Consider the following 12,216-nt stretch of genomic DNA (forward strand, 5'->3'; position numbering starts at 1 on the left):
ATCCATACCAAGATGTAGGTAAGAAGTGTCAGCATCAAAAACCCATGGTTGGGCTGAACTACATTCTTTACCATTATTATTAGTATTATACATTCAAGAAAAACAATCTAACATTCATATTCTACAATACACTGAAGGCACTGTATCGCAGTTACACTATTATATACATTTTGAAATACAATGAAGACATCACAGTGCATTTACAAAGTAGTCTACATATCATAGATACAGTGTAATTGTTATGTCCTAAAATACATTTCAAGGCATTGTATTGCAGTTACACTGTTATGCACATTTTAAATACAATATAACATCTACATTTTAGAATACAAGGACACTATACTGCAGTCACATTGTACTTCCATATCATAATACAATGCAACATTTACGTTGTAGAATAAACTATAAGCATTGTGTTGTCGTTACACCGTATTACACATTCTGAAATACAATGTAATATCTACATCCCACAGCACAATCTAACAGCCTGCTGACTGTTCACAAGCTTACATCAGGTGATGACAGCCATGACACCTACCGTCGCCATGACAACTGCGCAAATCCCTTTCTCCGGTGAAAACCATGAGATGCAGTTGAAAGCTCTGTGAGTTAATAAAGTGCATTACACTTACAATATGACTTTACAATAACAAGTCTTTTATAAGTGAAATGTTTTATTGTGACGGTTCCGAGGGGAAATGGTGCGTTCAGGTGTTGGATGTTGTGCTAGTATTGAGGAGCTGGATGAGGGACAGACAGAGAAGGTGGAGTGTAGCCTACAGACGGCACAGACATAGCGGGGTTCAGGGATCTGGTTCTTCTCGGCCCGGTGGCTGATTCTGACGGTCCAGTACCTCTGTGCGAGGTGACCCGCAACCCGCAGCACGCAGCAGAAGGACAAAGAGAGGCGAGCGGAGACGACGGGAATGAGAGAGGAGTAGAAGACACAGCTGGGAGCTACTGAAAAAAAAGGGAGCGACGTCGCAAGCGAGCCACCGAGGAGGAGGAGACAGACCCGGGCCAGACGAGCCGTGAGCGCGGACACAGGGGGGAGGAAATAACGGGAGAGAGGCTGAAACATAGCAGAATCGAGGAGAGACGTTATCACTAGGGTAAGTTCCCATGAAAACATCCAGGGGACGGGGCGTGTTTGCGCCTGAGCAGACGAGTGGCCGTACACATGTGTGTGTGGAGCTGTATGAAGACATGTCTCTTTAAACGACTCCATGAAGTCATGACAGCGGGGAGACGTTAGCAGCGGGGCCGCAGCATCGGCTAGCTGTCACCGCCTCACCTCACTTGTAAGCTCCAATGGGACAAAAACAAGCACCAAGCGACTCGTTCGACAATTTTCATTGCTTAAAATTCACACATCCTGCAGTGCAGGGCAGAATTTGACATCAAGCCGGACTTTTATAGCGCTCACACGTCCGCCACCGGCACCGAACTCGGCTCACAACACGAATAAAGTCCGTCCTGTAAACTTCTCATGGCGGTGCCGCTGCACGCCGGAGCCATCACGAGTATTAGCTTAGTCATTACTGTACACAAGCGGGCCAGAACCCAATCAACGGCCGCGTCTCTGGGCGTGTGTGGCGGCCAGCTCAGGGACGAATACTGACGTGACACACATGAATGTGGCTCAAAGCAGAAACGGTCGGTAACGGTCGTCGTGTCTGGTGCAGCTGAAGTCTTTTCCAGAAGCGGCCTCGGCCCGAGAGCAGCCAGCACGTTACCGACGGGCCGCGGCGGGGACGTTGTGTTCGGACTAGGCCGCAGTCAGCCCCGTTCTGCTCCACACTGCAGGCACACGTTACGGTGTCGTGCCCCCGGAGAGCCACACTTTGACCCCGGAGAACCACACCGTGCTCCCGGAGAGCCACACTGTGCCCCCGGAGAACAACACTCTGACCCCTCTGAGCCACACTGTGTCCCCGGGGTGCGACCGACCCTGCGGTTCACCTCAACGTGTAACGGATAATGGTGGGCCCACGACATGGGGGGGCAGTCAAGCGAGTCACGCCTACTTGAAATGTGATTTATGGGTCATTAGTTCGGATTAGCAGGCCGAGTGTCACGTCCAGCCGGCTAATAGCCGCCCTGAACGAGACGTAACACCCGTGACTTCGCTCTGTCGTTAGCTTGTCATTGATTTCCATGTGTTGTGATAGTGGAGGTCTGTCGCTACAGTCAGTCAGCGCAGTGAGCTGTTACAGATGTACTCGTGGCACCGCCGGGACAAGTTTGGCGAGCTAATGACTCACAGTGAGGGCATGAAGACTTCAGCCGCGCCGGCTCGGCATTAAACTCCACCTATAACTTCCCAGCCATCATGATGCCTGTTAAACTTCTCCGCAGTCGGACTGGTTTGGCCAACAGGTGCCATGTTTCTTTATTTAGCCCTGACTGATGTGCTGCTGCTGGTTTCCTCCTCAGACACAACATGTCTAATTGCTCCGTCACATTAGCAGCTTGTTCTGAGGAGACACTGTCAGACTTCTTCATGGATTATCTATGAAAACAAGTCACACTTCTTTAACCTCTTCAGCCCAAACAAGCACATCTCAAACTCACAGAAGTGGATTTTGAATTATTGTAAAATCCCAAGCAAACCAAACAACTGTAAGTTAAGAACTACTTTAGATTATTTGCTAAGCAAATGTTAAAATAGATAATATATTAATCTATATCAGTGGTTTGTGATAAGGTGTTAATAAAGAGGTCATAAAGGGGGAATATGATAGCTGAGCAGCTAAAGTCTGTGTCTGGATGCTGATGTCTGACTTTATGATGCTGGTCAGATCTGATCGTTTGTTTGCTTATCCTAAAGATTTAGTCTCTTAAATCACAGTTTTATTAATGTTTCACTGTATTAAGCTCAGGCTAAAGTCTTGTTTGTTATTGCTGTGACTGTAGCTGCAGCTAATGATGGTTTGTCTCAGAAATCAACCTCCAACATATTTTTGGGAATAATCGCTGAGTCTACAATATGTCAAGAAATTCAGAAAAATGCTTCATGTGTCTGACCGAAACAGTCCAGAACCTGAAGACTGTTAAAGGCTTTAAAGCAACATTAACGTTATCACACTGAAACATCAACGTGATTCTGACGCTGTTATTCTGTGAAGTTACACATTGTTGCATTAAATCAATACATTTTTCTTGCTCTAATACTAACTGTGCTTTCCCTCAATCAATTATGAATGTGTATGAATGTCTGCATCCGCTGTGTGTTTTCACCCCTGCAGCAGGCATGGCAGATGCAGAGCTGGACTTCCAGACAGGTGATGCCGGGGCGTCCGCCACCTACCCCATGCAGTGCTCTGCCCTGCGCAAAAACGGCTTTGTGGTGCTGAAAGGCCGACCCTGCAAGATCGTCGAGATGTCCACCTCCAAGACGGGCAAGCACGGCCACGCTAAGGTCAGTTACTCCTGACACGTCGCAAGTTTTCTTTTTCTTTCAAGCCACTGGAGTGCAATGATATCTTTGTGACTGACTGACAAATAGATGTGAAATATCTCTGTTCTTTTGTGTGTGTGTTGTGCAGGTCCACCTGGTTGGTATCGACATCTTCTCTGGTAAGAAGTATGAAGATATCTGTCCCTCCACCCACAACATGGACGTCCCCAACATCAAGAGAATGGATTACCAGGTGAGACAGCCGGAGGACTGACCAGGTCTCGGCTGCTGCTCGAACAGCTCGTTACCGACTATTAATAAAACATTTCTCTGCTGTTGAAATGTGGCAGAAGACCAGGGCTGTCTCCTCTGAGTAATTTTGAGCTGATGAGTTCATTTCCGCGGAACCAGACGAGTGCACAGTCACGTCTCAGCTATCACAGAAATATTCACCAATATGCTTTGGTCTTAATTAGCCGCAAGATATTAAAGACATAACATCCATGGCTGCTGGGGGACAGTTAGCAGTGGTATGAGGATTTGAAAAAAGCACAGTGATTATTAGTAAATGAAGAGTTTCTTCTGTGAGACAAAAGAAAGAAAGAGTGCTAATAATGAGGTAGAATGCAGATAATATTCAATCAAGAGCTATGTCAATATTCTAGAGCTGGAGGAGCACTGATGAGCTGAGAGCCTGCCATGAGCTAACGTTTGTCATGACAGCTGGACAGTAGAGCTGCGATGGACGATTATATTCATGTGTAATCGTTTGATTTAGTTAATGAAATGTCTAAAAAAGTGCTCAAAAGTGACGTCTTCAGATTGCTGATTACTGAAATAGTTGATACATTTTCTTTAGATAGACTCATTGATTAAAGACGCTCTACTGAACCGCTGCTATAATCAGTATTTTCATGCAAACATTGGCTTAAATGACTGATATTGGTACCTGTATTTTCAGCGATAATGCTGCAGTAAGTGCTCTCCATTTCAGGGAGATCTTCTTAGCCTCTCATACAACTGACCGACAACCTGATCTGTTACTAAACTGGATCGCTAACATCACTGATAAAAACTGGTTTGATTTACAGTAGAAGAACAAATGATGTAGAACGTCCTGTTGTGGTGAAACCACACAGCCTCATACACTTATGTCACACAGATCGAAAGGCTGGAAGCAACAGAAAGAGGAAAAAAGGATTTAAAAAAAACCACTGTGTCCACTCAGTCTCTGCTGTCGTGTCCCCTCTCCCAGCTGATCGGGATCACAGATGGCTACCTGTCCCTGCTCCAGGACAGCGGGGAGGTGAGAGAGGACCTGAAGATTCCTGAGGGAGACCTGGGCAAAGAGATAGAGAGCAAGCACGAAGCCGGAGAGGAGATCCTGGTCAGTACTGCCACCAGAGTATTTACTGCTTTGTGTGCTGAGTGTAGAAATTTACGGAGAAAGGTAGCTTCAGTCTAACAGGTGAGACTGGCAGTAGTCACAATACAACCCTGCTTCTCTTACAAAGCTCCAGCTACAGAATCCAGAATGCATCTCCTCCTGTCTGAAGTGTTTCATGGTGACAGGTTGTACAGTACGGTGCGGCGTAAAGACTGCATTTGTAAAATACAGGACTATTTTTTACTTTTATGCCTAACAATAAAGACAAAGGAAATGTTAGTCAATCTTTTTAGATTAATCTGCCAATTACACTCCAGATCAATTTTACTGTCCATAAAATGTCAGAAAATAGTGTAAGATATCTTTAAAGGTCTTGTTTTCTCAGCCCAGAACCCGGTTTAATATATTTATATAGAACTTTCTTCCATTTTTGCATGAAACAACACATAAACAATTAATAGATTATCCAAATAATTCCAGATTATTTGTCCTTCAATCAACAAATTGATCAGTCGACACACTGTTGCGGCTCTGCTCGTCTGTTACAAGTCGTTGCCGTGTTGTAACAAACGAGGAAGCTTGCACAAACGTCACTGTGGAGGGCTTTTATTTGATTCAACTGAAAACTTTCTGTAAATGTGGGAATCAGTAACGTCAGTATCAGGATATTGACAGTGAAGACGCTGCTGGACAGGAAACCAAGACTTGAGCTGTAATTCACGTCTGAGCCGCAGTCCTGAAGTGATTCCCCTGAAAGAAAGAAGAACCGGTCTTGTGCTGATCTCCTCCGTTCGCCTCTCTTTCAGATCACCGTTCTAAATGCAATGGATGAAGAAGCTGCAATTGGCATCAAAGCCCTGGGTAAATAAGCCACTGCAGGTAAATACAGAGCTCCAGCTGTGTCGACACGCAGCTGTCCTTTCACGCCTGACCCAAGCCTGCCTGAAGAGGAGTGTGTGTGTGAGAGTGCGAGCGTGTGAGCACGCGCGAGTGTGTGTTTGGTTGTTACACCACAAGCCGCCAGCATGTGCCATGTGTGTGTGATTTCATGTACATGTACAATTTATTGTTCCTCAGTGGACCAAGGGGAAGGCAACTCCGGCGAAGAAGATCCGATGTCTGTCATGTTTAGAATCAGTGTCCAAAATTAACTTTTTTGACCCACCAGCAAACTTGATGGGTAGATGGAAAAATCCATCAGTCAAAATGTTTAGATATATTGAACATGATGAGTACTTAATTAGTACAAAATGCCCCAGTAAAACAAATTAAAAATGATCACAGTAAATGGGTACTGTTGATTTCTATAGTTTTTAAAAATCTGTCTGTGTGGAAAGAAACGGGATGTTTAGAAGATTTTAACAACTGATCAGCAAAAGTGTTGTAGTAAAAGAACAAGAAAGGGGGTGACACATGCCATTAAAGCAACACATACATTTCAAAGAACTTTTCAAGGCCATTGAAGTAGTGATTTCTGTTTACGAGGTTCACCTGAATGCACCACGAAGTCCCTGTTTCTGTTCAGTCGGCATGGTTTTTCTTTACCTGCCAACGTGGCGGATGGCCTCGTGAAATCTACCTGCATTTGGCGCTCGGTGGATGTTAATTTCGGACCCTGTTTAGATTTTACTTTAGGTGTTATTGAGACAAAAGGTGGCATTTAAAATGTTGTTACAATTATGCATAAACACTTTACTGGAAATATTCATGTTTTTCCTTATTTTCTAATTTTTTGTGTATATATTTGTTCAAACTGGATTGAAATTTAAAGGCTCCCAATTGATGAAGTGTAACTAATTTGACGTAGCCTGTATGGAGTGTGCCACTGCGGATTTGCCTGCCCCTTAATGTACCTTTTTTTTGTTTGTTTGTTTCACGTTAACACTATTATGAGCATGTGTACCATTTTTAAGTAGCACTATCAGATATAAATGAAAGCTTACGGTTCATACTGTATTTTTGCTTCCTGTATCGCCTTCTCTAAGAAGCAGCCTGTAGCATTGTTGTATTTGTTGGGTCAAACTGTTATATGCACTTTCTCCTTTGCAGAATGTGGGCTGTAAAAGTGTCCACACTAAAATATGTTTAAAACTGTTGTTTGTGCAATGTTTCCTCTGCAGAAGATAGTTAAAACACTGTCTCATTAAAGTATATTTCTCTTGCATTCATTTTTTTTCTGCTTCAGCATCTTCCTTCTCTGACTTTTCTTTCCTCTTCCTTCTCATTCCTCCCTCCTTGTAATTGTGTTTCAGGGGCAAACGAGATGCACTGGACCCGGGGAGAAGGAGGGATATTGCCTCGTCAATGCTTTTCTCCCTCTGTTTTCTTTCTTTTAGTCTTCGTTTTTCATACTCTCTCTCCCTCACTCTGTTTTCTGACTCTCCTTTGGGTTCAATTAGGAAAGATTTGTAATAAATTGGAAACTTCAGCAGTAAACAAACATTCTCTATGTACATGCACACAAAATAAAGCCACATCTGAGCACCGGACGAACGGGTGTAAGACATAAACAAGGTCATAGAAGAAGGTCTCTCACTGAGGACTGAGGAGGTCTACAGATACTCAGTAGCAAACTACCATCAGGGGAAAGAAAGGTGGTGAAAATGTCACAACTGTTTGTTTTTTTTTTTTTTTTAATATACGTTACCCTGTTTTCTGAAGGGCTTCAACTCTAGACCTGCATTGTTCCGTTGACATTTATCACCTGAAACATGTCTATCAAACAAAGGTTACCAACATGGCACACCAAGGATCAGTTTCTTGTTGTCTTGAGGGTTTAAAGTGTAAAAAGAACTCATAATTTCTCCTCTGTTCCAAAGTCCTTCAGCCAAACCCTGATTTTATTTAAAAACCCTTTGCAGAGGCCCTCAGAGCGGGCCTTCACATGGAGGTTGTGGCAGTTTGGTACCCTTACTTTGTGTTCATAAAGTACAAACTGTGCAGAATGTCTCCAAAAAGAAACAATAAAGATGACACAAACTGTTCGATGTTTGCTTATGGTTTTATTTAGTAACATAAAAGCTTTACAAATAGCAGAGACTTAAACTTCCTTTAAGATGGAGAATCCTTCATTTTGTCGAAGTGATTAACCAATGATTTCACCAGAGTGTGTGTGTGTGTGTGTGTTAACTCAGTGGAACCCTGTTGCTTTGATCCACATGGTGCTGAGGCTTTGACACTTTTAGCAAGCAGAGACAGTAAACTCTCCACAGATGTCTGAATATGAATTTCAGTAAACAAAGAATAAGCTCCGGTCCGTGCAGTCTTGATTTATACAAGATAATAACATTGTGGCGCACATAAGCAACTCCAGAATGAAATTACTTAAGTGAAGGTAAGATAATCTATTTTACAAATGAACATTTAAAAATATTTTTAAAAAATCAGGAGCACATAAGCATCGACAAAGCTCAAAACAAGATACTTTACAGGAAATAAAACAAATCATGGGACTTTTATTTTTGAAGAAGTCGATCCATTCTTCGGCCAAGCGGTAAAATCTCAGTGACGATGAAGCAGAAGTCGGAGGATTACTTGCCGTGGTGGTAGAACCTCTGGCCGCTCTGGCTGTGGGGGAGGAAGCCGTGGCGAGGAGCACCCTGGGGAGAGCTCTGGAACGGGGACTGGTGAAGGAAACATGGGACAATGTTATGCAATGTCACATGTAGGTGTTAAAATAAAATCATTCTCTGACAACAGATCTAGGAAGCAATTTTACATTTTTTTTCTTTTAAACAGGAAAAGGAAGTTGATGAAAAGAAACATTGGGATAGCTCAGAAAGTTTAATATCAAGAGAGTACATGAAGATCTCAGTATGATTGGATGCACTCCAAAACATCAGCTGTAAACACAGATTAAGTTTAAATAACTTTACATCTGAAGGAGGTGCTGTTCTAACTCAAAGTGGCATGAAACCCTGGCAGCAACCCTGAGAGGCTGAAATTCTCATTACACCAGAGAATTCACTTCTGTGTGGCCTCCAGGTGGCGTCACAGGCCAGGCCAGGCTGCCTTAGTGCTCGTTTGGCTTAAGGTATGCACAACCTGCATCACATGCTCAGTAAAGGAACACAACACTTCTCACCATGTTAGTTCCAGTGTAACAATGGCAGTGATAAAAAGAATGATGTGTGGGGACTGACCTTTGCAGTGGGAATCTGAACAGCCATTGACGGTGTCGGCAGCAGTCCTGGAGCAGAAGGATGCATGGTTGGTGGATGCATCGGCCTTAAAGCACCCTTCGAGAACGCCAAGAAGAAAACAAAATCAGGAGGGAAGTAGAGGTGATTCAGCACTTAACACTGTGTAAGTGTCTTATAAAGCTTGTAGATAAAGCTCATATATATCAGTAATCTGTTGAAGTGAATCTACACGTCAAATATTCTTACTGCATCAGTGAAGCCTGACTGTTGGTTGGCGTGTTCCAGCTGCTTCTGGAGAGGTATTCCAGCTCCAGGGATGTATCCTGCATGAGGTAAAGAGATTATTTCAACCAAACAATCATTTACGCCAAATACAGAGCTTACATTCTGAATCATAGTAGAAACTAGAAGTCTCCAGCAGAAAGCGCAGTGGGAATACAGTGACAACAGAGGAACTGACCGGGCTGGGAGGTGAAGTGACTGTGTACAGGGTAACCCGGCTGCTGGTGAGGGAGGTACTGCATGGCCTGAAACGCAGACGCTCCTGTGGGAAAAGAAAAGCAACTGTGGTTGTAAAATAAAAAAAAGTTTTTAGAACCACAACATCCTACATTCATGATGTCCACTAATTTTCGCGATACAGCTTTAAACAGACACATGTGCTTTACCTCTGATTTGAGAGCTGCTTGCAAAACTGACAGGTACAGATGGTCCAGGGGCGTAGGTGGAGGGATGCTGGGCCTGAGCCACACCATAGGGTTCATGGACACCCTGGCCTCCGCTGAACTGTCCGTGTTCCGCTGAGCTCGAGCTGAACCCCGGCGTCTGATAGTGACGTGCCTGAAAGAGGACAGGGAGGTGGTGTGAACACAGTAATTCGCAATTTTATATTTTACGATAAGAGTTCTTTGAGTGAAACAGTCCTTTACTCACTGGAATCACAGCTGCGGGGAACAGCTGTTTGCTACGTTCTCCCAGCAGTGCACCGGGTCGACTGTGGCTGACTGGGTTTCCTGAGAGAGGCAAAGAGAAGGATGGGTTCATCAAAAATAATCAGGTCAAGAGGAGAGTGACAATTTTCCAGATAGCCCAGATGAGGGTCAGGTGGTAAAGGACTCACCTTGAATACTGAGGAGGTGCTGCCCTGCATGCATGGGCAGGCTGGATTGGTAGCTGGCTGAAGTCAGTGTTGTGATATCACTAGAGAGGACAGGAAGCACATAAATGCAACTGAATAGGTCAATAAATACTCACTCATACCTGGACTGAGATCACAAAATCATTCAGTGTACCTTTGTTCCTTTCTGCGTCTCTTCTCCTCTTCATGAAGAACTTTCTTGAGCTGTAAGAACAGCTGGTGTTTCTCTTGTTGGAGGCCCTGTAGTTTTTCCCCCATCTTCATGACCTGAAGTTAAGATTGTGGTTGGGAGTCATGCTTTGAGAATATTTTATTTCATTTGAGCACTCTGCTATGCAGCAGACATCACTTCATCACGTTTCAAACCTGCTCTTTGGTTTCCTCCAGAGACATCCTCTCCTCGATTTCTTTAGTTCTCTTCCTCTCTTCCTCCTCCTTCATCTTCTGCTCCATCATTTTGTCCACCTCTTCCTCCTCTGAAAAGACATTGTTGTTCATGTTGTTTAATAGCATAAAACATTTAAAGGAAGGAGTGAACACCAAAATGTACAAGTATTATGAGTAATTTGGGTAGAAAAGTGAATATACACATTCTGCAAGGCCTTCTCATTCAGAGAGTGAACTTTCTGTATATAGACAATATAGTCCACTTAATGTAAAGTGCTGCAGGTTGTAGAATAAAGCATTATAAAAAGCTTATTTTATACAATTTATATTGATATTCATAGCATTTAAGGATTTTTGAAGGTGTTGGTCTTCATGTAGAATCACATTTAAACATAATTAGCACTAAACTAAACTCAAAGGGTTTTCTAATAATTGATCTACAACCTCTATCATTTGTGCTCCAGTTAATAGACAACATGTCAGGTGGGAGCTCACTGGGAGCTGGTGTCACACATGTACCTCTTCGGCTGTGACAGTCAGTCAGACGCACGCAGTGACAGCTCACCTTGTCTCTTGCGCTCCCTCTCCCTCATGATGTGTTTGTGGAGGGCTCTGGCCATCGCGTTGGACAGCTTGGGTCTCTCCAGCAGGGCGGGCATGGTGACAGGCAGTGGAGGGGCCAGCTGTGTGGACATACATGTTTTTGATAGTTACCGAAAATGCATTCGACGCTTTAATAATGTGTATCCCACTGTGAAATCGATGTAACTAGCGGATATAATAGAGATAAAAACCGGCAAAGGCCTAAGCTAGCTAATTAGCTACTATTCGGGTATGTTAGCATTGCTAGCCTTTGCTGCTGTTAACCGATAACATAATTTATTAAAATACGCCAACGACTGCGGTGTATTTATACACAAAGGCGTATGAAGTCTAATCATGCAAAGCAGCAGCAGCAGCAGTTTTAATTTTAAACATGCGCGACAGCAAACATTAACCACGGCTAGCTAGCTGTTTAGCTAGCACTACGCATTTCTATGCATTTGTTTTCTTAGTTAACGTTAAATTACTGCAAGGGGTGGTACAGAAATTCTTACTTTTGTTGCTTTGTGGGTCGTTTAATAAGAACCTAACCGTCTTGCGGTTTTTGATTTAACTAAACTTGAGTGTTTCTGAAGAAGTTAACCAGAATAAAATCAAAACTTCTTTCTAAAGCATAAACAGACGGAGGGGTTTTCGGCCCGGGTGATAATGTTGAACTTCCGGTGCCAAAGACGACGACCGTCTTTTTGCGTCCGAGCTGCATTATGGGAATTGTAGTTGACTCTGCATTTTTCAAGCAACCTGTCTACATAAGCAAACCTTAACGAATTTAGCTTTATATAAACACACTGTGTGGACATCTTCTCTGAACCTTTTCAGACACAACACACAGAAATACATCTAATTTTAAAATGTCCTCCAATCATTCTGCATCTCAACGGTCTTTATCAATGTAATGGGAAAATATATAATCACATAACCAATTGGTCCATCTGATATTTCAATTTACCTTAAAACCTTAAAATTATAAAGATGTGTGTTTTAATAAAGATTTATTTAAAAAAACAAAACAAATTTTGTATTGCCATTCTACATTTATATCAAATGTTTATTTTGCTCTTGAAAAACCAACGTACTGTGCCTTGCTCCTGCCTTCTTCACCATAACTGTTTCTCCCTTTGCCCAGTAAAGGGCAAGTAGTAAAGGTCTGTAAATGTTT

General features: G+C 43.1%; 2 protein-coding genes across 4 annotated transcripts; one reads left to right on the forward strand and one right to left on the reverse strand.

Annotated features, from left to right (window-relative positions):
• Nucleotides 1–566: 566 nt before the first annotated feature.
• Nucleotides 567–7,774, forward strand: LOC119027793 (eukaryotic translation initiation factor 5A-1). Of its 3 annotated transcripts, XM_037113243.1 has the most exons (6): nt 567–1,112; nt 3,249–3,421; nt 3,549–3,653; nt 4,656–4,787; nt 5,594–5,666; nt 7,040–7,774. In XM_037113243.1, exons 2-5 carry the CDS (start codon nt 3,254–3,256, stop codon nt 5,654–5,656), a joined length of 468 nt encoding a protein of 155 aa, XP_036969138.1. In that variant the 5' UTR covers nt 567–1,112; nt 3,249–3,253; the 3' UTR covers nt 5,657–5,666; nt 7,040–7,774. The 3 variants fall into 3 exon arrangements, with proteins under 3 accessions (XP_036969138.1, XP_036969137.1, XP_036969139.1); XM_037113242.1 differs by having other exon boundaries at nt 5,594–7,771; XM_037113244.1 differs by lacking the exon at nt 567–1,112 and adding an exon at nt 1,707–1,983 and having other exon boundaries at nt 5,594–7,771.
• Nucleotides 7,770–11,721, reverse strand: gps2 (G protein pathway suppressor 2). Its single transcript, XM_037113241.1, has 11 exons — nt 11,552–11,721; nt 11,020–11,137; nt 10,434–10,543; nt 10,222–10,334; nt 10,050–10,129; nt 9,863–9,942; nt 9,598–9,769; nt 9,390–9,473; nt 9,176–9,252; nt 8,930–9,025; nt 7,770–8,410 (listed from the first exon to the last, which is right to left on the reverse strand). The coding sequence occupies exons 2-11, from the start codon at nt 11,111–11,113 to the stop codon at nt 8,318–8,320; spliced, it is 999 nt and encodes a 332-aa protein (XP_036969136.1). The 5' UTR covers nt 11,114–11,137; nt 11,552–11,721; the 3' UTR covers nt 7,770–8,317.
• Between the last annotated feature and the right edge of the window lie 495 nt (nt 11,722–12,216).

The sequence above is a fragment of the Acanthopagrus latus genome, chromosome 10, assembly GCF_904848185.1.
Source record: "Acanthopagrus latus isolate v.2019 chromosome 10, fAcaLat1.1, whole genome shotgun sequence".
Classification (NCBI taxonomy): domain Eukaryota; kingdom Metazoa; phylum Chordata; class Actinopteri; order Spariformes; family Sparidae; genus Acanthopagrus; species Acanthopagrus latus.